The sequence below is a fragment of the Girardinichthys multiradiatus genome, chromosome 8 (assembly GCF_021462225.1).
Source record: "Girardinichthys multiradiatus isolate DD_20200921_A chromosome 8, DD_fGirMul_XY1, whole genome shotgun sequence".
NCBI lineage: Eukaryota > Metazoa > Chordata > Actinopteri > Cyprinodontiformes > Goodeidae > Girardinichthys > Girardinichthys multiradiatus.
The window spans coordinates 18335780-18361525 of NC_061801.1; the positions used below are offsets into that span (position 1 = coordinate 18335780).

The window sequence follows — 25746 nt, forward strand, 5'->3', positions numbered from 1 at the left end:
ACACTTGTGGACTCTATTTGCTAATTGAATGCCTTAGGAGGGAAATTAGTTGATCTGGGTTTTATTGAGGGGTTGAATACTTGTTGATATGGTCAATTGGGGATGTCACAAGCACCACATAAAATAAAGTTATATAAGTCTTGCTATGCTCATTTGCACGACTGATTGGGGGATTTGGGGGGGATGGGAGCAGAGGGGCGTGGTGGAGTAGAAGGAGGTGCACAGGACAGAAATCATGCAAAAATCTAAGGTCACATGATGTGAAAAATAAGGAGGAGTATGAATACTTTTGCAAATATTCTGGTAAACCTTGCATAGACTTCCATGCAGGGTTCCCTTTAACAGACATTCATTAATGTAAGTTACTCATTCATTCATTTATCTATTAATTGATTTACTGTTAAGATCTTCATGAGGAATAAAGCCATTTTGTCTTTCAATGTTAAACCATCAAATTTGATTCTATTTGGTAAAGGTTTAAATTCCCATTGCTGCAAATTATTTCTTGTTTTTAGGGTTTCTGATCTTTCTGACATTATTTGTTTTCCGCTCACAATAAATTGTGACGTTTTGAACTGACTGAGCATAAACACAGATGGCAGTACCATGTTTTGTCGCGTAGGGGTAATGTCCAAAAGTTTACATAAACTGCAGCGAATGAGCGAAAAAAGTCCCTAACACAGCCCCAATTGGACTCGGCTGTTTTTATTATTCATTTTATTTTGTGCTTACAGGAAAACACAGTAAAACAGCTGCTTAGTGAGTGTTTCTCGGTAACATTAGCGTGTATAAAACCTGAGCCTGGTCCCCGGGCGGCTGGGAAGGGTAGAATAGTCCAGTAGGCAGACGGGCTGGGCTGAACCCAAAACACGCTCAGTTAGCTGATAACTACAGAACCACCTCGCAGCTAAAAACAATTCAATTTAGTTCACCGGTAAACAATGTGACCAAGCGTGGAGACCCCCTTCGGTGAGGACTCTCTGGAAAAACGCATGACAACGAACTTTGGTCGCTGCGAGAGGCGGACTGCACCATGGCATCCCAGCCGAGGTAGGCAGAACCTTCCGCGGCTAACGGGTAGCAGCTATCCCCGCTTAGCCGATGGTTAAACCCAGTTAATGTCGCTCAGCTGGGGGGCGGTCCACTTGCCCGGTGGCAGCGCTTCGGACCCGGTGCAGTTTTTTAAGTGAAACTTTATGCGAGTATAATAGAGGGAGTGAACGTCGATTTGATGATTGAATATGGAGGCGTTAAACTAACTTGGAGACGTGCGAGGTTTCAGGTCGACGGGGAGGTGGAGGTGGTGGTGGTGGTGGTGGTGAAATCAGCTGGAAACCGCAGGCTGATGTGACTTTTACCAGCTGTGAGGTTTCTACGTCTTATTTAAATTGACATCAACCTGTCAGATCATTATTTGGTCACACGCTCCTCTTTGCCTTCGTGTTTGACAAACTTGGCTTTAGTTGGATAATAACAGCCCCTTTAACTCGGTCTCCATTACTGCCAACTAGCAGTGTTTCGCTTCCTAAAGTCAGGAACAGGGAATGGCGTTCAGCAGTAAGTAAATTACTTATCACAATCATCAGTTTCCCTTGTGTCAAAGAGGCAGGCATTTTATGAAAACAACTAAATGCAGCCAACTGGGTGAGGTTTTTTAAAAAAAACATTTCTTTATTTACATTTAATATAAGTTCAGTTCAGTTTTTTTTTTTTACATATCACAAATTCACCACAAATGTCATCTTAAGGCTTTTTGCAAGAAAACTAGTAAAAATTAGTGTTCACCTATGTAGAGTCCAGTTCAAAACAATCCAGTTTATTCATTTACAGTCCAATTGTATAGTAAGATCCAGATCCTGTGAATTACAGTTCAATTCAGTCCAAATTATAGGACTGTACAGTCAAATTTACAGGGTTCCTACACAGTCTGGAAAAGTATGGAATTTAATCCAGGATTTCCCATGTCTGAATAAATACGGAAAAATACTTATACTTCCTGACTTTACCCCCAGTCTCTCCTTCCTTCCTTCCTTCCTTACCTGTGTCCGTTGTCCTTCCTTCCTTGTTTGTTTCTTTCCTTTTTTGTTTCCTTCATTCCTTGTTTCTTTATTTTCTTCCTACCTTGGGCCCTCCTTGCTTCTTTCCTATCGGTCTTATGTTATTCTCTTCTTCCTTGTGCCCTTGCTTCTTTCTATCCTTTATGTGTCCTTTCTATCTTATGTCCTAGCCTGCTTTACGTCCTTGTCCTTCTTTTCTTCCTCTCTTGTCATTATTTCTTTCTTACATGCTCCCCTTCTCCTCTTTCTTTAATTCCTTCATTTGTTGTATCCTTCTTTCCTTCCTTTTGTCCGCCCGTGCTGTAGGGACTTTAGCAGACATTGCCACAAAAACTAATGCTTTTTAAATTATTCCAGGATGTAATTTCAGCGCTGGCAGAGAGTTGATAGTATCCTGATCAGTTTTTCACTCAAATGTGTTAGAGATCTACAAATAACATAACCTAAAGATATTGAGTCTAGTAGGACGTACAGAGAGATGTATAATCCCTAGTGATGCATCATTTAATCGGCCAGAGATCAGAATCTTCTTTTCTTCACCAAAAAGGTTTCATGGTGAAACATCTGATTTTGGTTCTCTGTTAATTAAATGCATTAAAAGTTAAAACTCACACGTTTTTAGTCTGAAAATAAATCAACAAATATATTCTTTGCTTTGGAGTTTAGTAAAAAAAAATTAGATCAAGATTGGGGACGTATTCGATGGGATAAATTTGGATTTACTTCATTTTCTGTTGGATTCCAACCTGCAGTGCCCGTCAGTAAACGGGCAGCATATATTTTCTTCTTATATGGTAAATGTTTGCCATATTTGATTGTTGAATTAAAGCAAACTTTACACACAAGAGTGTGTATGTGTTAAAATCTTTAAAGCAAAAAACTAAATTTAGACACCACAAAGACCAAAGTGAATAGTTCACCGTTTTTCTTTAATTTGTTGCCTTGTTCAGACGATCATCATACACGCACCCCGGAGTGTCCCTGCTGTACATACAGCAACCCTTTGCAGCAATCACACAAAAAAACCAAAGTCTGATTTGTCAAGAAGTATGTTTTGAGTCATTTCTATCGTAAAACACAGTGATGACTCAATGCTTTACGGGACTCATTGCAGCTGCTGGTGGAATGCTGTTTCAACAAAATAATAATTTCTTTAAAGCGTGTTAGGGGTGGCTTTTATTTGGCCAAATCAAAAGAAAACTGTTCTTAAGGAGCTACATTGGAGTTGTGTGTACATAGTCAACATTGACCATGTTGTTTCCAAAGCAATGCTGGTGCTGATGCTGGTATTTGAACAAACAAAATCTGATATTATTACGTCAATGTAGGCAGTAGGATTCAGATATTCAGTATGAGAAAAGCAATTCACCAGGATGGCTCCCAATCCTTTGGAGGATTTCCAGGCAATTCACACGGGGGGTGACCGCCTAGGCAGATCCAGAACTCTCTGGAGGGACTGGGAACTCATTGGGATGACCATGAATTGGCTGGGAGAGGGAAATCTGGGTTCCCTCCTGGACCGCTTAATGTTGCAATGCAAATTCAGATAAGCGTAAAACAATAAATTGATGGATAAAAATCCATTTGCTTACTCTCATAAGATAGCCTAAGAGAAGAAAAGGGTTTTGTGTTAGTAAGTTCCTCGCTTTCTAGACTGTTTATTAGTTGAGGCAGAGTTGTTGCTGTTGCACGTTCACTGAATGTTACAGGTCCAGTCTGGCTTGCATTTATGAAGTATTAGTCAGTAAGCCATAACATTTGGACCAACAGCCTAACGTCAAGTAGATTCCCTGGAATATCTGTTGTTCATTTGGATACGTGCTTATGTAGACCTCTGAAGGTCTGCTGTTGAATTTGGCACCAGGTTGCTAGTAGCAGATGCCTTGTGTGCTGTTGGGTGGGAGCTTTAAGGGTCAGACAGTTTTACTCCTTAACATCACACTGAGTCAAATTAAGCACCTAAACTAGTATTGTGGCATTGTGGCGGGCTACATTATCCTCTTGAAACAGCCACCAGGCATCTAGGAAAATTAACGCTTGAAGGGTTGCACATTTTGAAGAACAATAGTTATGTTTCCCAGCAGAATATTTCCTGAACACCCAAAGGCTACCTTTGCTCTCCAGGAAAACCTTGACTCTCCAATGACCCTGTTGCTGGTCTGCTGTTTTTTTGTGTTTTTATGTTTTTTTTCCTTGGATGAAATGAATCAGGTTGTGCCCAAGGCAGACAGGAGACAACTCTCAAGAGCTGCTGGAACTTAAAAGCTAGAACCGAGCCATGTTGCTAAAATGAACTGGCCTTTCAGTTCATCCGTCGTCTGTACCTGCTTAAACCTGCAAGGTGATAGACACCAATTTTGCATTTATAAATCTAAACAAAGATCACTTGTGGGGGTTCCTTCGGGCTTCGTTCTTGGGCCACCTGATGAAGTGTTACAACATTACTTGCCATTCAAGGGCTGGTGAGACCCAATTATATATTTTTGTGTCACCACATGACCACAGTTCTTATAAAGTCTCTAAGTGAATGTGTTCATCATAGCAGTGAGTGTATGGGTTTAAATCTCTATCGTAATGCAGGAAAAAACCCATCAGTTTTTGGCCTTAGAAATGCAAGGTTAGAGACTGGTTATTCTTTCAGTTTTAAATTATTTATAATGTAATTTTTCTATTACTTTTGCTCCTTTTTTCCTACAAAGCACTTTGACTTACCTTGTCCATTTATTGGGCTACACAAATAAACTCGCCATTCCTTGTCTTGCCTAAATAGACTTGGTTATTCTTGTGGATTTTGATGTTCTAAATAGGATCATTTTACAAGATTTTTCATTTTTCTTCTGATAAATTACACCAGCAGTTAGTGGCCTGACAGCAGCTGTAAAAGCTACTTAAAATGTGAAGATTGCAATTGTCTACAATGTTTAACAAGGCTGGTGTATGGTTCCTATCTGTCATTTTATGGGAGTGACACGAGTCCTTAGTGTTTATAGGTTTCTTCTGATGTTGCCTCAATTTCCTCGGTTACAGTTGTCAGTGTGGTTTTTCTTTGCTTTGTATTTTTTTAATTAAGATTTTTACTTTTCTGTTTTCATCCTGAGAAAATTACACCTTGCAGGATTTACTTGTAAGGAGTTGCATCTTTTATTAAACTCGCAAGAGTAGGGCAGCATTGTTGGTGCTTTCTCACTGCTTATTATGTGCACAAGTTCTGTTGGTATCGTCAAAACTTGTTCCAAATTTCCTCCTATATTTAAGATCGTTCACGGAGATTACAAATTAAACCCAGAGCAAGAAATACTCTCCATCTTTATGACCAGTGCAAGTTCCTACAATAAGTAAATACAGTGTCAGATGAACAGCACATGTCACACCATGTCTGTGTTTACATAAAATCCTAGAAAAAGCATTGTTAGGAAGACTTTCCAAGAGAAATTCTGGAGAACAGAGAGGGTAGCACCGTTTAGGTTGCCTTGCAGATAAAAGCTCTTTGCAAAGATGAGACCAAAGTCTAATGTTTGATACAAAAGCACATCATCACATTTTGCAAATCAAGCACATATGGTGGAGAAATTATGGTCTGCCAATAGAACCTGACATCTTGAAGATATTCATCTACAGCTGAATGTCATGAGCAAAAGCTTTTCTAATTTGTGTCCTGCAACACTACAGTGCATCAGCAGGTCTGCAACAGACCACAAGAAAAATAAAAGAATCCATGTGTTGCAATGCTCCCGGTCAAAGTCCGGACCACAGGCAGATTAAAATACTGTGGCAGGACCTAAAGAACCTTGACATGATTTTCTTTCATGGTTATCTCAAAGTTATCTTGTGTAAATCTAAAAAACACCTGTTGTGTTGTTCACCCCTGGGTGTTTAGCTTGTGGCTGGGCAGTGCCAGTTCTTGCTGTCCTTGGAGTTCAGCAAACCTATCTGCTGCATTAATGAGGGGGAGCTCATCTGTTTGGCTTGGTCCCAAATCTTTGCTGCTCCTCTTATTGCCATGGCAGCATCCTGCTGGGACTGTTGTCAGTGAGAATGATTAGCACAGTGTTTTTAGGGAAATCGGTGTGAAACCTGATAATGAAGGGTTCAAAACGAATAGCAGGGCATGGTCCGAATTATTATAATTTATAACAGTTAATGGGCTCCTATAAATTCAAATATATCGTCTTTGGGGAGTTGGCCGAATTGATGTGAATGATGCGTAGTGACTCCTCCTCGCTTGCACCTGTGGGTCAGTTAATACCTGTCTGCAGATTAAATCTCATCTGACGCTGCTGCTTTTCCCCTGGGTTTAACAGGTCTGCGAAAAGACATCATGCATTTGCAGTCTTTTTGTTTTTGTTTTTTTTTTGGCAGACATTTGGTGATAGCTTATGGTTTCTGGATCAGACAATTTTAATTGTAGTTCCTAATATTATAAAATAAAAAAACTAACAAAAAATAATCCTTTATAATCTGTAGTCTTCTAATAAAAGGGGTGTTAATTTAGCTTTTGTATGTCTTTGTAATTTTCCAGCGGACAGAATGAAGAGAGAAACCTTCTTCGCCGCCGAGCATGGGAACAAAGAATCCAAGAAACCAGCCAAACCAAAGAACATAATCCTGAAAATGTGCCACTCTTTCCAGAACCGTACAAGGTGAGAACTGACTTTAGAGGGAACAAAATGTTCAAAAGACAACAGTGGCTTTCATCAGTTCAGGTAATCCTGGCTTTGTACATATAAAGAGAAGTGCAGCCACTAGTAGGGCTATTTACTTCTGTTTTCTATAAATAACAATGTGGTCATCTTAGCTTTGCTCAAAAACGTAAAAGTTCAAGATGAAAACAGTGGTGGTTTAAGCACAGCTGTCTGTACTTAATGCCTTAATCACAGTGTTTCAGTTTGATATATATGTATACAATTTAAAAGGAGCAGCAATAAAAAAAAAAAGACAGTTTTTATTAACCTTTTTTAATGGAATCTTCAAAAGAAAATTCTCAACTATCAATGGAAAAATCTTTATTGGTATTACCGCAATCAAGCCCTTCTTATAGTTACTGATCAACTTTTTGCATGTTTCTGCTGTATTCATCATTTATTTTGGGCAATGAGCTCCAAGTCTTTTGAGGTTGGATAGCCTCCTTGTCATAAATCTAATCTTGAGCTCTCTCCACCGATTTGTATCAGATTCAAGTCAGGACTCTGGCTTGGCCACTCACAAACTGTAATATGACTTCCAGTTCAGTCAGAAGAAACAATTTAGTCAAGTTAAAAGATTACTTTATGCCTACATATGTACACTGAACAAAAATATAAACACAACTCACCTTTGCCTCACGTGTGGCATACCAAGATGCTGATTAGATAGCATGATTATTGCATGGCACAGGGGTGCCTTGGGCTGACCACAATAAAAGGCCACTTTAAAATGTGCGGCTTTATCACACAGCACAACGCCACCGTTCTGAGGGAGCGTGTAGTCGGCATGCTGACTGCAGGATTGTCCACCAGCGCTGTTGCCTGTGAATTGAATGTTCGTTTCTCTACCATAAGCTGTTTTGGAGAGAATTTGGCAGTACATCCAACCGGCCTCACATTCGCTTCCAGCATATTCACCTCCAAGATCGTCTGAGACCAGCCACCCGGACAGCTGCTGAAACAGTCGGTTTTTGCAGTCGGGTTGCATTTTGAATGCAGAGAATTGCCATGACGAGATCCCGTTGTTGTGCCGTTCCTCCACAACCTTCACCTCATGTTTCAGCATGGTAATGCATGGCCCCATGTGCACAGTTCCTGGAACCTGAAAACACCCCAGTTCTTGCATGGCCAGCATACTCACAGGACATATCACCCATTGAGCATGTTTGGGATGCTCTGGATTGTCGTATACGACGGCGTGTTCCAGTTCCTGCCAATAGCCAGCAACTTCACACACACAGCCTTTGAAGAGGAGTGGAGCGACAGGCCACAATCAACAACTTGATCAACTCTATCCGAAGGAGATATTCTGGTCACATCAGATACTGACTTGTTTTTGGACCCTGTCGTACCCTCCAGACACAATACAATAGAACTGCACATTTTAGAGTGGTCGTTTATTGTGGCCAGCCTAAGGCAAGGCACACCTAAGGTACACATGTTTCTTAGATAGATTTGTGAACAATAGTTGAGGAAAAATAGGCTTTCTGTACGTAGAAAAAGTCTTAGATCTTTGAGTTCAGCCTAGTATATGTACATATTTACAAACTGTATTGTGCAGGTTATTGTGCCAAGTATTATACATTTTTTGTTGTTCTGCTCTTTACAGACCAAGAATAACTTATATTAGCGGACAAATTAGTTGGGTTATCTGCTTGGGTAGCCAGCCTGGAGTCGACCGATTAACGGACATGCTGCTAAAAGCACACCAGAAGTTATTTAAAACCGGCATCACCTTACTAAAACGTGTTGGGTGTCATTCCTCTTGGTTTGCTGTCTGGGTCTGAAGAGAAATATTGTAAAAGGGCAAACTTTGGTCTTTCTTGTAAGTAAGGAAAAACTGTAGGAGCATTCTTTCAGCCAGCTGACAGGCCTGGCCTGCGCTGCGCTACTTTATCCTCCATACATGCAGAGAAGATCTTTGGTCACGACAGCACTTTACTGTTTATTGACCGATGCATATGCATAAGGAGAACTTAACCATGAAATATGATGGATAGGTTGTTGAATCTCTATAAAATGGTGATTGAAATGTGTTAACTTGACGGATTTCAGCTTTGGGTAGTGTCTACCTTCCTCCTCTGACCCTGCTAATGACCTTAATAACCTCTGTAACTAAAATAGCTCAGCCTCTGGGGCAAACCATTGTGGCCTTAAGGTCAGTGAAACACCAGCTAGTGTTTCATAGAGGATTTATTTTGTGAGGACACAATAACAATTGAACAAGACTCTGATACACTTGTCAATCTTTTCAGTTTGAATTTGAATGCAACTGAAGGAGGCCTGGCTTAGGTCAGTTTTACTGACTAAATCAAGCATTAAATGGTGAATGATGGCGAGACAAAATTTAGTAAGTAAATTAAATTAATAGCCTTAAATTTCTTTTTAAACTATGTTTTTTGTTAGTAACCTTTGCAAACTTGTGTCTGACCACATTCTGTGATGCGTTGCTTACAGATAAACTACAGCCTGTCAGGAAAAAAAAAAAAAAAACAGTGATGCTGTCTGTCCTACAATTTGACAGTATACAAATATGTGGAAAATGCCCATATGTTACCAATACTGAGAAATTCAAGTATTATAAGAAATAAACCAAAATAGAAGAAAATACCATTTTAAATTAAAGATGTCATTAAAAAGAGAATTTTTGGTAGGAATAAATTAGCACATCCCCACATTTATTCACACCTAAACATTTCTGAAATTGCACACAGGCGTATTGTATTAATTTCACATGATTACAACATCACTATTCAGCATTTTAAGGGAGGTTTGCTCTATTTAAACCTTTAGACATTTAGTTTACTGTGTCCCTGGCCATTGAAGTGGGAGTGAACACCACGGTAAGATCAGAAGAGCTCTCTGTGGCCTTCAGAAGATTGTAGCGGCTTGTGAGTCTTTAAAGAATAAAATGGGTCTCAAAAGAATATTAAAGGCCCTATTCCACTATACAAAAATATTGTGCAGAGGTTAGTGGAGGACTACCATGCTGATCGGGCCATGCAAGCAAGTTTATTAAGAGACTAGACAAGTTTAACTGTCATGTGCATGGAGGAAACACTCTAATCCTTATTAAGAATAACAAGAGAGCCAGACTGATGTATGAAGGTAGAAGCTATTAATATCTCTATATTTAATGTGGTGTCCTACTTTTTTCACGATTTCTTTCCCCCTTTCTTTTTGCAGACAAACAAAGGGGATGAGCTCTCTGATCGAATCCAAAGGATGCTGGGCAGTTACGAAGATGTGAATAATCCCGTGCCTTTTTCACTTGAGGCTTTACCCATGCCTTCCTTCTCACAGTCAGACCAGAACCAGCCAGTTGCAGATCAGTCAAACAAAACTCTTTTCCACAATCAGGACCTTTACAAGTCTACCCAAAGCCAGAAAAGGACATCTAATAGCAGTTGCTCCTCATCCACCTCTGCCTCATCTCCAAACCAACAAGGACATTCATCCAAATTTTTTGCTACTTCTTTGACCCACAGTCAGTTCAGTCGCTCAGGACATCATGACAAGGAGAGTGAAGTCTTCCCAGATCTCAGGGGGGGCATTAGCCTTTCCCAGGAAATGTCCGCCCCCTCTCCAGATGCTAAGCCTCTTCCTGTCTTACATTCCTGTGACCAAAGCATTGACATGGACACCAGGGACACTTTCAATAGGCATCAGCTCCAAGGGTCCCCAGATATTTCCTCAGGGTCAGCCAGCAGCGTGACGGTTTGCACACTGAACATGAAGCTTTCACCAATAAATCCACCGCCACCCCACGCCAAGAGTAACAACCTGCCCTCCCAGACCTTCCCTTCACTGCTATCATCCAAGCAGGCGGGGATAGTCATGACCCAGAAGCCGACAGCCTATGTGCGGCCCATGGATGGTCAGGACCAGGTGGTCCACAAATCACCTGAGCTAAAGCCATCACCAGAGCATTACGCACCTTTACCGGAGCTGATCAACAAAACTGACTGTACCAAAACAAAGATAACGCCTAAATTCTTGGAGGTAAAGTATTTTTTTCTTTCATAATGTAAGATATTGCAACTGTACTATAAAATGTTATTTAATATCTAGTAGATATTTGAATTTGCGAGGAGAATAATTGAGTAAGATGGAAATATTTGAGCCGATTGTATCCCTTTTTATGCTGTACTCCATCTGGGCAAACACAAACTCACGAATGCAGTCTGCTCTTACACAGACTTGATTGTTGTAGGGTCCTAAAGTCATTGCAGTAGCTGTAAACAACCCAGGACTGTGACAGAGGCTTAATATTTTCAATTTAATGTTTGGTATTTGACCGAAGGTGAATGGGAACTTCTAGCAACTAAGGACTTACACGCCTTAAACCCAGAGTGCTTTCAGTTCAATCTATTTTCACTGTCATTAGTGCAGCATTAGTGCACTTTTTCCTTCACTGGTACTTTCCTTTCCACTTAGGGATCTCCTATAGCATTTCACAAGGTTGGACCATACAAAGAGAGGGATCTTGGATCATTCCTCTCTGTCGCCATCTCCCTAGGTCAATATATTGTGGTATTTAATACAATAACTATAAAATTTGTGATAAACAGTTTTTAAAAGCATCACTGCATGTAGTCAGAACTTCATACAAAACAAAATCTGCTCTAGAAATATAAAAGCTAGTCACAAATGTTGCTTCAGAACACTGCTTTCATTAGGTAGTGCAACTGTACCTCTAAACGGCACACAATAATGGTATTCAGTCATATTTTCAAATGTACTGTTTATTGACAGTCTCATGGAACCAAATGGTGGGAAAAAAACTTTCAAAGAACAAAAGTAATAACCCCAACAATTACGTCACTGTCATCATCGATTTATTGTTATTTGATAAATTACTTATTCATTGTCCTGATTTTTAATTTGGCAATGCTGCTGTTAGGACATTTATTTTTATCTGGGTACTGACAAAGAAATATCTATCTATAATATTCTTCTCCTTACTGTTTTAAAGTCAACATCTGATGAAGTTCTATGTGTGGAAGACATCTTGAGGGTAAGTGCAGCCATTTATGTCCACATTTATATTTTAAAGTGAATGGAGTATTTTATTCAAATAATACATTTTGTATTAAGTTGGCCTAAGATGGTCTGAATTTACTTAGAACAAATTGAGGTTGAAGTGCAAAAAGAGTTTTTTTTTCTTCTTCTTTTGTATTTAACTTTGATCTACTTATGTTTGTTGGGGGTTTTTGGTGGGTCATGGAGAGGGGGAAAAACGTCTCAATTGGGCCATCTCTAACCTGTGCTACTTAACCTAAACAGTTCTGCTTAATCCAATCTGTAGTCGGCTCATTGTTCTGATTCTTACCAGTTCTTGGAAACACTGGCAGCTGTTTTTTACCAAGGATGACTTGTTAGGTTGGGTTTAGGGGGCGATTGCTTTTTCACACAGGAACAGAGTGGCTTTGATATCTTTTTCTCTTAATAAATAAAATCTCCATTAGAAAATGGCTTGTTGTATTTACCCAGGCTTTCTGTGTCTGATATTAAAATTTGCTTGAGGATCTTAAGCATTTAAATGTGACCAAAGAACTGATAACACATGAAATATGTCAGAAGACAAATGCTTTTTCACTGCACTGTACTGATGCTTTTTTGTCACAGCTAATTCTTGTTGTGAAATGTACATAAAAACAATAAATGGTGTGTTGTCAAATGTATAAAGATTCAAATGTTATGTTGAATGTCTTCATCTTAAAACAAGCTGCTTTGTTGGTGCTTTCTGTATTATAGACTTGAATTGAAGCCTTTTTTCCAGTTTTAGTTCACTGAACAGATGAACTTGTGCTTATTTTATTGTTGAATCCACCATGTTTTGGTTTGTCTTGACAGGAAATGACTCACTCATGGCCCCCTGTGCTCACAGCTATACATACGCCAACCTCTGAACCATCCCGTTCTCCAATCCCAGCCAAGGTCAAACCTCAAAGCTCATTTGTCAGTTTTGTCACGTTTACCATCATTATCTTCTTGCATCAACATTTTCTAGCAAAATAAATTTTTCATTCTAACTACACCGTTGTCTATAGTCTGCAAGAGGAGCAAGGCTCATGTCCAAACTCGGGTTATAGAAATAGTGATTATTCTTAACAGCTAAAATGTTTTCATTTCAACTTCATGTTTGGTGCGTTGGAGGGAGACTTATGTTCTGCTTATAAAACTATCCAGATGAGACATCAAAAATGAGTTTTAACAGATTATCATTAAACGTGTTAACATTTATTAAACCAAGGATTATCATCTGTACACCTTGGATTTGAAAAACCCAAATTGACACATTTTTTATAATTTATTTAAAGTGAAAGGTTGCAGCTAAAAACACATTTTGTCTTCTTAGCCTAAGGTGCCTTCTAAACAGAAACACAGATACATTTATGCTCTTTAAGATCATATTGGTTTGGAAAAATAACAGATTTGCTTCTAAAACAGTTATCATTTCAGTGGAGAAACACACAAGTGTGCAGATGAGTAATAACATTTGTATTTATATTTTCCACCCTTGCAGGAAGCAGAACAAGTCTCCTCTTGTTTAGAAGAAAGTGAGTAACATTCAGTGTGTTTTGGGCTATCAGCCAAGCTATTTGAACCTATTATATCTGAAGTTGTGACGAGTAGAAGTTTAGGCTAACAAGAAAATTAAGAGTAAATTATAAATTATTGTTGGATGATAAAAGATACATACTGTATGTTAACATAATGAATATAAAGAAACATTGCTGTTTTTGTTTTTTTCTTTTACTATTTTTACTTTCATAGGTTCTTTCAGTTTGTAAGTTTAAGTAAAAGTCATGACTTTAATACCTTATCTAGTCATCTTTAGCACCACAAAGATGAATTGCATTCTCCATGTTATTACCACTCACATTGTCACTGATCGGTCACTTTTAGTTAAACCAAATCCCACAGTCAAAGTAAATGTGTCGCTCTCTGTTGTTTCTTTTCAGAAAACATTGAATTCTCCAATAAAGGTCTGTCTCGTTACAGCCAGCAGATCTCCTCAAAGTAAGTTTCTAGACCTTTCATGACAGCTTTCACATCTCTCTCTCTCTGTTCTGGAGCACATTTAACACCAAAAGTCTGTCTCTGAGACACAGAACTTGTCTCCTTCATTAACAGTATGACGGCCGGACATTCCCGTGCATTTATACCTGTATACTTGCATATAATTGTTTGAACAGACAATTGTAGCACCTACAGGCTTCTGGAAATTGTACCAGACTTGTGGAGGTCCAAAATACTCTTCCTGAATCCGTGGTTGTTTTCTTTAGATTTTTCTGATGAAGTCACTCATGGAAGCAGTGTCTTTAAAATGTCGTCTGAATAACATCCACAGGTTTGCTTCTTTTTAGTTCGGATGAGGTAACTAATCAACTTCACTTAATGTAGGTAAACTTCTGACCGAAGAAAGTAACATGATTTTCTGGCGTTTAGCAAATTTAGGTGATCTTTTTTGACCTAAAACAGGACAAGTTTAGTCTGATTTTTAAAAACTAGTAGCAAGGGAAAAACTGTTATGTCTCTTATTATTCAGTGTATGGAAATATCTGGTTTCAGCAGTATGTATTGTTGATTACTAATGAGTACTTTTTAATGCTAATATGTGTGCATTTCTGTTTTAGCTCCTTTGAAGCCGCACCGTCCAGTGATGCAGAGACGACGAACTCCAGCGAGTCAGAGAGTAGCTTAGAGTCAGATAGTGACTCTAAACCTCCAGAAAGCAAACTAGTTAAAATTGAGGTCTTGCATTATTTATGACATTTTCATTATCATATAATAAATGTCTCACATTCTCATGCTTATTTTGTTTAAAACGCAAATGTTTATGTTCTTTTTATAGCCTGATGCTCGATCAGCGAGCCATCGTGATTGGCAACTGGGAGAGTGGTTAAAGTCCCGTCAGCAGAACTCCAGCACTGATGCTCAAACCTCCAAGCAGACCAGTGCAGACACCCGAGAGGAATCAAAGTCCTTATCTCGGCAAAGAGAGCTCACAGATACCGTGGCTGTTACTCAGCAGAGAGGTGAACGCATCCAGGACGGTTGTTTCAGCCAGAATAATTGCAAAAAAAGCCTCTCTGATGGTGAGAGCCGCTGCAGCAGTTCCAGGAAGCTCTCAAAACCTTCAGCGGCAGGTTGCCCAGACCGCACTGAAACAGTGCTCAGTGTTAAGTCTGAGGAACTTTTAACCCCAGAAACAACAGAGCAACATTTCACAGACAATCCCAAAGTAAAGTCAAAAACAGGGCATCACAAAAAGGACAGCACTGACAGTAAAAGAGATTCCAGAAGGACTAAACACACTAAACATCATAAGAAGTCTGGATCTGAAGTCACGTTTATGCTCTATGGTCACTGTCCATCCTGTGATGTTCAGTTTCCTAACCCCTGCTGCTGCTCAGCCCAGAGTCTTGCTCAGCCTGACCACCTGTCTTCTGTTTCTCCAGTCAGAGTCAGCTGTCCAAAAAGCAATACAGAAACCAAGTTGCCTCATAAACCAATCCACAAGCACTCGCACAAGGCCCTCCAGGCAGCAAAGGGTTCGTGGGAACATTACCAACCTCCTAAATCCCTGCTGGTGAAGATTGATCTCAGTCTGCTCGCAAGAGTCCCCCAGGAGTCCAGTAATAAAGGGATTCCCAGCAACACAAAAAGACCAGCACTGGTCAAAGAAAAGGATGAAGCAAGCAAAGAGTCTTCTAAAGCACACAAACCTGGAAAAACCAATAAAAAGTCTCAAAACGTAAGGAATTTGTGGAGCATGGAGGAATGCTTTAGCTGGTACTTATGCTTATCAGGAGAAGTTACTTTAATGTCCGTTATTTTTATTTTAGGTCAGGGTAGAGACTAAAAGCCCTCCCAAGAAGAAAGCCAAGTTGGAAAACAAGGATACCTCACTAAGTCGTGCTTCTGTGAAAGTAGAGTACGTCCACTAAAGCAAAGAGATATCTGATAATTCATTTATGGTCAGCATATTAGTCATGCACTAATGGTATTATGTCCTACAGGAGTTCCAACAAACCAGGCAAGGAGCAAAAGAAGGCTAAGAAAACATCTCAGGACCCTGCAACATCCAAAAATTCTACTAAAGCTTCAAAGGTACCGAATCACTGCTCTGCAAAGGTACTGGAGACCAGTAAGGAGAAAGTCATGGATAAGGACTCCCAGAAGCACAAGAAGATCAAAGGAAAACACCCAAATCCCTCCCTCCAGAAAAAGGCATTGTTCTAACACTGCTATATATCTGGTACTATATATGAGAAAAATAACTGCATCCAGTTTTCAACCTAATGTGTCTAAAATGTCAGGTAAAGACCCCAAAGAGCACTCTTGGTCTGCCATCAATGTCACAGACCCAACGAGAAGCTGTGGGCAACAGATCCTTGCTAAGATTTGACAAGAGGTACGATTCCTTTTTTCCACAAAATAAAACAGGTTTTCCTTATTCACATAGCCTCGAAAAAAGATTCTTACCCATTTTTTTAATTGAAAGGATAATGCACAACTATTATCCCTTCAAACCAAGGGTGTCAAACTCCAGTTCTTGAGGGCCGAAGTCCATCAACTGTTATGTATCCCTGGTTCAACACACCTGACTCAAATGGCTAAACCTGCAGCATGCAGTCCAGCTTGGAAAAGTCCAGCCACTGAGCTAATGATTAGATTCAGATGTGCTGAATTGACGAGGCATATAAATGTTTCAGGACTCCATCCCTCGAGGACTGGAGTTCTACATCCCTGATATAAACTGACTGGCCAAGAAGGGAGAGCATTTATCAGAGGAAAGGATATATCTGTAGATGTTGGGTCCACTGCTCAGGCAGGTGAATACAAATGCCTTTCAAATTCCTATATTAAAAAGTTGAATGCACATTTTTGTGTTGGTGTATCACATAAAATCCGTATAAAATACTTTTGAAGTTTTTTGTGGCAATTTTGAAAAGTTCAAAGGGCGTAAATACTTTTGCAATGGACTGTATGTTTTTTTTCCATTCCTTTACTCAGGAGGTCCTGACATCTTTCGTAACATTTGGAAATTTAAAAAAACAACTCATAGTTAATGGTTCTATTAAGATTTTGATACTTAAAAAATACATGTAGGCTATTGCTTGTCTTTTTGCCCCCATGATGGCAGCTTTATTGGTGGATTTTAAGAGTAATTTAACCCACTACTGCAATACTGCTGAAACAATGCAGTCAAGTTCAGTTTATCATTCAAATAGCTAAAAAGGTTTTCCATCTAAGAAAACCTAACAGATTTCATGGAGTCATTGACTTGCAGCATTCACTCCTCCTGGATGTATGTAGCAACAGCTGGCAGTTGCTTGCATTGTGTTTACTTTTCAGTAATCCCCTTTTTAAAGTGAAAAAGATTATTGGTATTGTTTAATGCCTTTTGTTGTTTTCCTATAAGGCAACAATTTGTTGTAAAAAAATAAAAATGCACCAATTTGTGGATGTGATGTGAATTTCTATTCTTAAAGGGTTTTCTTGTTTTACAGACAGTATCCAGTGAACCATTACATAAAGGAGGCTAAAAAACTGAAGCACAAGGCAGATGCTGACGTAAGTTTGCATTATTTTAACTGCACCACACAGCAGTGCATGTGGCTGCCTTATTACTCTCATATTCTGTTATGTTTGTGTAGCCAGATAAGCTTAGTAAAGCTTTCACCTACTTGGAAGCAGCCATGTTCTTTGTTGAGAGCGGCATTGCCATGGAGAATGATCCCCAGATTTCAATGTCTTCCTATACGATGTTTGCAGAGACAGTGGAGCTTCTCAAGTAAGACATCATACTTATGCAACACTTTTTTTAGAGGCTTTGGGGTATATTACACATGGAGGAAAACTTCATCACAATCTGCAGATTCCCAATATTTTTCACTGGGCCATGAAATCTTCTTGCAGATGTGAACGAATTTCCAGCCATAGTATGATAAATATTATCTCTTATTCATGCGTGTGTTTATCTATCATTCTCCCAGATTTGTACTGAAACTTAAAAGCCCAGTGGACTCACCTGCTGTACCCACAGAAAAGGACTTTATAGCTTTATGGTAAGGTGTGAAGCTTTATCTCCTGTTGGCTATGCTAAATAGCATTGCAAGATATGGTTAAACTGAGCTGCAGAAACGCCATGTCAGCGCCTTACGCTTTTCTTGTTGTTTTCTGACAGTTTTTTGAGTAACTGTTGTATCTTGCTTGTAGTTTGAAGTGCCAGTCTGTCCTGCAGATGGCCATGTTTCGCCACAAACAAAAAACTGCAATAAAGTTTTCAAAAACTCTTACAGATCACTTTCATGTAAGTAATAATCATTTTATTATCATTTCTGCTTGCGTTGTTATCATATAAAATGTTAGTCATTTTATCTTTCAGAACTTTGCTCAGGGGTCACAAAAACCACTCTCTTCATCAAAGTAAGCAATGTTTTCCCCAAAAGAAACAATATGGAATGTTTGTAACACCATACATGATTTCAGCTTCTAATATTTCACCCGTTAGGATGGCAGAAAACCCATCCCCCAGCATGCCATCTCCAGCCAGCACCAGCTCAGGTCCCAGTTCGAACCACAGTGGATCCGGTATCACTGCAGTTGGCACCACGGTGGTGATTCCTCAAGACATAGAACAAGTGGCCTTTTCTTATGTCAACATCACTACATTATTTCTAAGTGCTCATGACATCTGGGAGCAGGCAGAGGAACTGGCACTAAAAGGCAGCGGTGAGAATGGAAAATCCATCCATCTAGTTGGCTAGCTAGCTAGCTAGCATCTGACTCCGATATTAACTTCACTGGACAACCTTTAGGTCTTTATTTCTGCTTCACTTTAGCATTACAAAACAAAAAGACCTCAACTGTTAAAACAAATGTAAGTTGCAGTTTCACAACATAAAATGCTTTTTTTACTGCAGAAACAGAGTAACAAGAATAGTATGGTACCAGTTTTGGTAAAATTGTCACTTAAATATAGCCAGGGATGCTTAATTACAATTTCTCCAGTTTAAAAAATCAGTACTTAAAACATTAACAGTGATATTTGACCTGTAGGTGTAAAAAAACAAAACAAATTGGCAACATCAATAGACAACTAAGGATGTGATACTAGATGACTGGCAAGATGTTCTCCAGGGGCTCTGCATTTTTGTCAGTTGGCCATGTGTGTTTGAAGACATTTTTAGTAAACGTACACTGGTACGCCAGTGGGTGGCAATGTACGGCGCAACACGAGAGATGAGTGAAGTAGCTTACCAGCAAGCATACCATCAACAACTACATACAACCTCAGAAAATGGCTTTTAAATAGCTCTCCACTGTACAGGGTCCCTGTGTTGTCTGGATAAATATGGAATTTTATTTCAGTTGTTTCCAGGTCTGAAAAAGGTTTGGAAAAAGAAAAATAGGATAATGGAAAAAAATTTCCATTTGGATTTTATTCCCTATCCTGTTGAGATGCTGTGACTTTCCTTTTCAGTTAATATGCAAGGAATCTACACAAAACCATGTAATTAACTGTATTTGCAATGGCTTAAGAGTTGCAGTTAATATATTACAGATGAATATAGTCAACTGTCAATGTCAGCAATTGTGGGTAACTAATCAAAACATGTAAATTATTTGTAAATTTAGTCTCAAAAAATCAGCTCTGTGAAATTAAATTCTCTGATCACTTTTGTTTTTGTATGTCTCTATGACAACAATGACAACCTGTGGTTTTCTCCTTTGCTGCTCGTTTAAATAGATTTAGGTAAGGTAAGTTTATTTATATAGCGCTTTTCAGTAACGAGACACTCAAAGCGCTGTACATACAATACAATACAATCACAAAGAAAATAAACACAGATATAGACACAGAAAAAACAAATCAAATGATACTACAATCATTCTAAGAAATCTATGAATCCTTCTGGGAAATCTAATAGTCTCATCATTCCACTGAATTCTAACTAGGGAAGCTGAGTCACTGGTACAAAACAGCTTTAATCCACATTTTCAGGTGCTAATAATATATTACTTTTACTGGTATTGAAGTTGAACTAAGTAATAACAGTCCATTGTAGTCTAATTAAGAAAGCTGGGTCATTGGTGTAAGAGCAGATAAAGTCCAAATTACTAATAATATTTGGTTTTCACTGGTAATCCTTCTGATAAAACTAAAAATCAATGAAAAAGTAATTAAATCACACATTTAGGTTAAGTAAGATAGGGGGAAAAACAAAATCGTATTTCAGACTCTATTCTTAGCAGAATAGAGTCTGAAATAGTACAAAAAACCTCAGCAGGGGTAAGCAACACACACATAAGTAAAGATTTAGCAAGGGTACGGTGGAATCTTGAGGGTGCGAATATATATAAGTCTGAGTGTGTTTGCAGGAATTAGATTGTCAGCACTGATAGAAGCGCCATTCTCCTTGAGAAGAGAGGTGGAAGTTTTATCAATCGGCCGCATAGTCCTATCAGCACACAGCTGGTAGGGGAGTGCTGGGGAAGAACGTCGTGTTTATATAACATCCAGGAGATATTTTGTCGATAGCCAGTTAGCAGAAGTTGCCATGGCCACATTGGGGCGCCAGATTTAGAAAAACAATAAATGTTGTGGTTCAGGCAGTTGTGAATTTCCAACTAGCTTAAGAGTTTTACTGGTATGTCTCAATTGCGAATCCAAATAGCCAAATTTCTGGTACTTTCCGCAGATTTGGAGCGTACAACTTCTCCAAGATTACAGGTCCTTCTCAAAATATTAGCATATTGTGATAAAGTTCATTATTTTCCATAATGTCATGATGAAAATTTAACATTCATATATTTTAGATTCATTGCACACTAACTGAAATATTTCAGGTCTTTTATTGTCTTAATACGGATGATTTTGGCATACAGCTCATGAAAACCCAAAATTTCTATCTCACAAAATTAGCATATCATTAAAAGGGTCTCTAAACGAGCTATGAACCTAATCATCTGAATCAACGAGTTAACTCTAAACACCTGCAAAAGATTCCTGAGGCCTTTAAAACTCCCAGCCTGGTTCATCACTCAAAACCCCAATCATGGGTAAGACTGCCGACCTGACTGCTGTCCAGAAGGCCACTATTGACACCCTCAAGCAAGAGGGTAAGACACAGAAAGACATTTCTGAACGAATAGGCTGTTCCCAGAATGCTGTATCAAGACACCTCAGTGGGAAGTCTGTGGGAAGGAAAAAGTGTGGCAGAAAACGCTGCACAACGAGAAGAGGTGACCGGACCCTGAGGAAGATTGTGGAGAAGGGCCGATTCCAGACCTTGGGGGACCTGCGGAAGCAGTGGACTGAGTCTGGAGTAGAAACATCCAGAGCCACCGTGCACAGGCGTGTGCAGGAAATGGGCTACAGGTGCCGCATTCCCCAGGTCAAGCCACTTTTGAACCAGTAACAGCGGCAGAAGCGCCTGACCTGGGCTACAGAGAAGCAGCACTGGACTGTTGCTCAGTGGTCCAAAGTACTTTTTTCGGATGAAAGCAAATTCTGCATGTCATTCGGAAATCAAGGTGCCAGAGTCTGGAGGAAGACTGGGGAGAAGGAAATGCCAGAAGTCCAGTGTCAAGTACCCACAGTCAGTGATGGTCTGGGGTGCCGTGTCAGCTGCTGGTGTTGGTCCACTGTGTTTTATCAAGGGCAGGGTCAATGCAGCTAGCTATCAGGAGATTTTGGAGCACTTCATGCTTCCATCTGCTGAAAAGCTTTATGGAGATGAAGATTTCATTTTTCAGCACGACCTGGCACCTGCTCACAGTGCCAAAACCACTGGTGAATGGTTTACTGACCATGGTATCACTGTGCTCAATTGGCCTGCCAACTCTCCTGACCTGAACCCCATAGAGAATCTGTGGGATATTGTGAAGAGAACGTTGAGAGACTCAAGACCCAACACTCTGGATGAGCTAAAGGCCGCTATCGAAGCATCCTGGGCCTCCATAAGACCTCAGCAGTGCCACAGGCTGATTGCCTCCATGCCACGCCGCATTGAAGCAGTAATTTTTGCAAAAGGATTCCCGACCAAGCATTGAGTGCATAACTGTACATGATTATTTGAAGGTTGACGTTTTTTGTATTAAAAACACTTTTCTTTTATTGGTCGGATGAAATATGCTAATTTTGTGAGATAGGAATTTTGGGTTTTCATGAGCTGTATGCCAAAATCATCTGTATTAAGACAATAAAAGACCTGAAATATTTCAGTTAGTGTGCAATGAATCTAAAATATATGAATGTTAAATTTTCATCATGACATTATGGAAAATAATGAACTTTATCACAATATGCTAATATTTTGAGAAGGACCTGTATATCCTTTAACCTCTGAGTCCAACTGCTGCCAGGCTGCGATTCTGTTCAAGAATCGTGTCCAGCTTGCGATTCTGCTCTCTTAACATTCCAGTCTGAGTGTTGATCGTTCTACAGACTCCATCCAACATCGCAGGAAGCTTTGGAACGCTTTGAACAGCCGCCCACGTTTTGCAAATCACTCGATAAGCCAGGTAACCACCAACTCCAAAAAGCAGAAATCCTGTTATCAAAAGTCCAAATATGTACACGTTCTATGTCCTCGACCGACATCGTAGTCAGGCACACAATCTTCCACTGCTGCCAAGAATCCATTGTGTATCCAGAGAAGAACGTCCCGTCTGGACAAGAGGATCTCCTTTACCCTGTCTTCCCGTAGGAAAAAAAAAAATTGGTCAATTACGAGAGTCCAGCTGACCAAATCCATAATTTAAAAGTTTGGAGGATATGCAAAGCGAGGCTCTGAGAAAAATACAGACAAAATGCAGAAGCAGGGATCAGCAGGGAGGGAGGGAGAGAAAACACCTGTGTCTTCCACCAAGAGCAAGAGAAGAAAGCACCACAAAAAATAATTCTGAAGATTTTAAATGTTTTTAAACCCAAATACCAGCAGCTGTAGAATTAATACATAACATAAAGACGTGATGTTGTGCGAAGGCAGGTTTTTTGAATAAAATGCATGACATTGTATTTTAATCAGAGCTTGAGCCACAAATGGCAAATTATGCATCTGCAGCCAGTACATGTAATGATTACTATACTCTGAATGGGATGTTTGAGGAAGCTGCAATGTTTGGATATTATTTTTTTATTTTTTTTTTTTAAACACATTCTACATGATTTGTTGTTGCATAGTGTTAATGTGTCTGTTTGTGGTTAAATTCAGCATTGAAACCATAAACCTTGTATAAAAAATATCTCTATGCACCCAACAATGGTTTTTGGATATTCAGTCTCCAATACATCTGTGTTTCAGGCATGTTGGCAGAGCTGGACGCTGTCATGGGTCCTCTGAGCCTGATTTCAAGAATGAGCTTCATGATCCGCTACATCAGACAAGGGGTCAACTGGTTAAAGCTGGACAGCCAGAAGCTATGATCCTGGAGACCTACACTTAAATGTCTCTCAGACTTATCTGCATGTTTATGTCTCAGACATCATGACAAAGTCGATTCCAGAGGATTGTTTGTGAATACCCTACTATGGAAAATTCATTTAAAACTTTTTGTTTTTCTCACTGAGACAAAGACATCTGCTCTCATTTACAGCCTCTGTGTATTATTATTTTTTTTAATTAATGGAAGGAAGCAAATCATATTACCAATAGTGCCATTTTGAGGCTCTGTTAATCTGCCCTCTTAAACATGTGCTTGTGGTCCAAATGTTGTGAGCCTGATTGCTCCTTTTTCACAACTTTTGTTGGTATTATAATCTCTGAAAAGACAATAATCAGGAAACCATGGCACTTAAATCGTATTCAGGCTGTTGACCCTGCAGTTCTGTGTCTGCTAGCTTCATGTTTTTTGTTTGATTATAAAACATCAGTTTGACCTGATAATCTCTGTATTCTAAGGAAGTTTGTTGCAACAGTGCAACACACAAACATGAATTTATTTAGTTTATTATTTTTTGCTAACTTTTGTTGGGTTTTGCATTTCCTTTATGTGCAATAATCACACATGATGGATAATTTTGTGTCTTACTAGGAAGTTGAATTGGAGGACATTTGCCTGTAGTTTGGCCCTTGTCGGACACTGTAAGATGCAGAAAATAGTGTGGATCAATGCAGCTGGAGCTTGAATGGTGTCGAGGTGTAAACCAACTCTTCTTTTTGTGTCTTACTTTTTTATGCTTCTTTAAAACGTTGGTTATGAAGCGTTATAAAGGTTATGTCTCCTCTGATCTGGTTGATGGTGATCCTCCTGATGTGCTGTTGCTCGTTAAGGACAGGTTCATCAGACCAGCGCTGAAGAAGGCTGCACTTGTGCTCTCTAGAGAAAATAATTATTTATGAAGAACTTCTTGTCCTTGTTGTTGTTCCTCCTGTCGGCACAGGCTAGGAACAGGTCCTTACAGTTGAACTGTTGGAACCAGAAGATTAAAGTTCAGCAAAAACTCGGCTTTTCTTAGTAGCTGTGTTAGTTCCTCTTGTCAAATCACATCTGTTGGGATCAAATTTTAACAAGCTTGGCAGTGCTGTTTATAAATCCTGCTTCTGCTCTCAGAACCAGTTTTTTCTCCAAGTTCTTGGTATACCACCTTACTGTAAATGATGGACGATTAACATTCTCATTCGCTTTAGTTGAACTTTAACAGAGTGTTTTGGGATTTTGAACAGCAAACTTTCATAAGTTGCTTTTATAGCCTGACGGAACAAGGAAGGATTTTTACATCTGCTCAGACTATCTGATCTGTAGAGGTAATTATTAGTGTTGTTATATTTTCATAGTGATGGGCATTAGTCTGCCCCCTGCTGCAGTCATTTCCCATTGCTTATTTTTTGCTTTATCCATGCCTGTTCTCTCATATTCTAAGGAGCTGGAATATCCCACCTAACTCCATGAGAGTTTAGGATACAATATAGGAAATAATGCAGTTTGTTTTCAACATTTTAGTCATTTAACTTAAGTATATTAGTGTGGCAAAGACCATGCAAAACTGGCTGGACTGTGCTTGTATGACTCCAAGCAATAAGACGTTTTGTTGATATCTGAACTTTTTATTTATATACGGGGGGAGGGGTAAATGTTTTTGGTGTGAAATGCCAATGGAGAAGGTCTAGACTAGTGCAGGAAGAGCACTGGGCTTTTGTCAAAATGAAAGTGCTGAACAAGGATCAGAAATTGTTCCTAGCTTTTTTTTTTCCAACAATAAAAGGGATATTTTTTAAGTAAGGACTGAGTGCCATGGAATTGGGAATTATTTTGATGTAAGAACCTTCAGCAGGATGTCGTTAAAATACTCTTTTGATAGAATTTGTTAGGATGGATGTCTACACTCCACATGATGGGAAAACTGCAACGTTCATTACTCTGCTGTTTATATCCTGTGGCTCTAATTTCATCATTTGTTTTTGCTGCTTAATTTATTCTGTTGTAACTAATTGTCTAATTATGTTTTGACTGGAAAAATATGTTTAGAACAGTTTTTGAAAAAAAGTTTCTTTTTCATTTTTGTGAAAATATGTAAAACTGTGTGCTGCAGTGTACGAAGATGAATAAACACTGGAAACTAAATTAGTGGAGGGGGGGTTGCTCAAATTTATCTTCAATAAAATAGTTATATAAGTTTAGAGGTTGCACTAAAAGTTGCAGAGTAACATTTTCATAGATACCCTATGCACCAAGAAATCGGCCTGTGACCAGAATCAGACGATTTTCCTTTCTTTTTTCAGCTTGACCGACCCTGGATAGTCACTGCCTACTTTCAAACTCAAAATTTCCATATTTTTACAGTAAGTAAACATAACATTCCTAAGGTCTAACAGCTTGGACCAACCACAACCCTCTTCGATGTGGAAGTTGATACTGAGGGAAGAAGACTCAAAAGTGGGGTATATTCGGTATGAGCAGGGGTGCATCCAGTAATTTTGGGCCCCATGACAAAAAATCTAATTGGACCTCCCCATGCAGCTGCTGTCACCACATCTCTAAGATCT

At 39.3% G+C, this 25746-nt stretch overlaps 1 protein-coding gene across 2 annotated transcripts; it reads left to right on the forward strand.

The window, feature by feature from the left end:
* Positions 1–696: 696 nt before the first annotated feature.
* aff1 (AF4/FMR2 family, member 1) lies at positions 697–25327 on the forward strand. 2 transcript variants are annotated; one of them, XM_047373055.1, is made up of 19 exons: positions 697–1050; positions 6577–6697; positions 9926–10741; positions 11715–11756; positions 12596–12679; positions 13269–13302; positions 13708–13765; positions 14383–14500; positions 14601–15503; positions 15595–15683; positions 15769–15979; positions 16069–16163; positions 17263–17326; positions 17410–17546; positions 17749–17820; positions 17972–18065; positions 18141–18181; positions 18267–18487; positions 23065–25327. In XM_047373055.1, the coding sequence occupies exons 1-19, from the start codon at positions 1034–1036 to the stop codon at positions 23184–23186; spliced, it is 3339 nt and encodes a 1112-aa protein (XP_047229011.1). In that variant the 5' UTR covers positions 697–1033; the 3' UTR covers positions 23187–25327. The 2 variants fall into 2 exon arrangements, with proteins under 2 accessions (XP_047229011.1, XP_047229012.1); XM_047373056.1 differs by lacking the exon at positions 697–1050 and adding an exon at positions 1330–1557.
* The last annotated feature ends 419 nt before the right edge of the window (positions 25328–25746 follow it).

What these genes read in the sequence shown, in the direction of transcription:
- aff1 (XM_047373055.1), top strand. An exon ending in CCAATAAAAAGTCTCAAAAC is followed by an intron (nt 15,504 to 15,594) that starts GTAAGGAATTTG and finishes TTTTTATTTTAG; the next exon opens with GTCAGGGTAGAGACTAAAAG. An exon ending in AGCACAAGGCAGATGCTGAC is followed by an intron (nt 17,327 to 17,409) that starts GTAAGTTTGCAT and finishes ATGTTTGTGTAG; the next exon opens with CCAGATAAGCTTAGTAAAGC.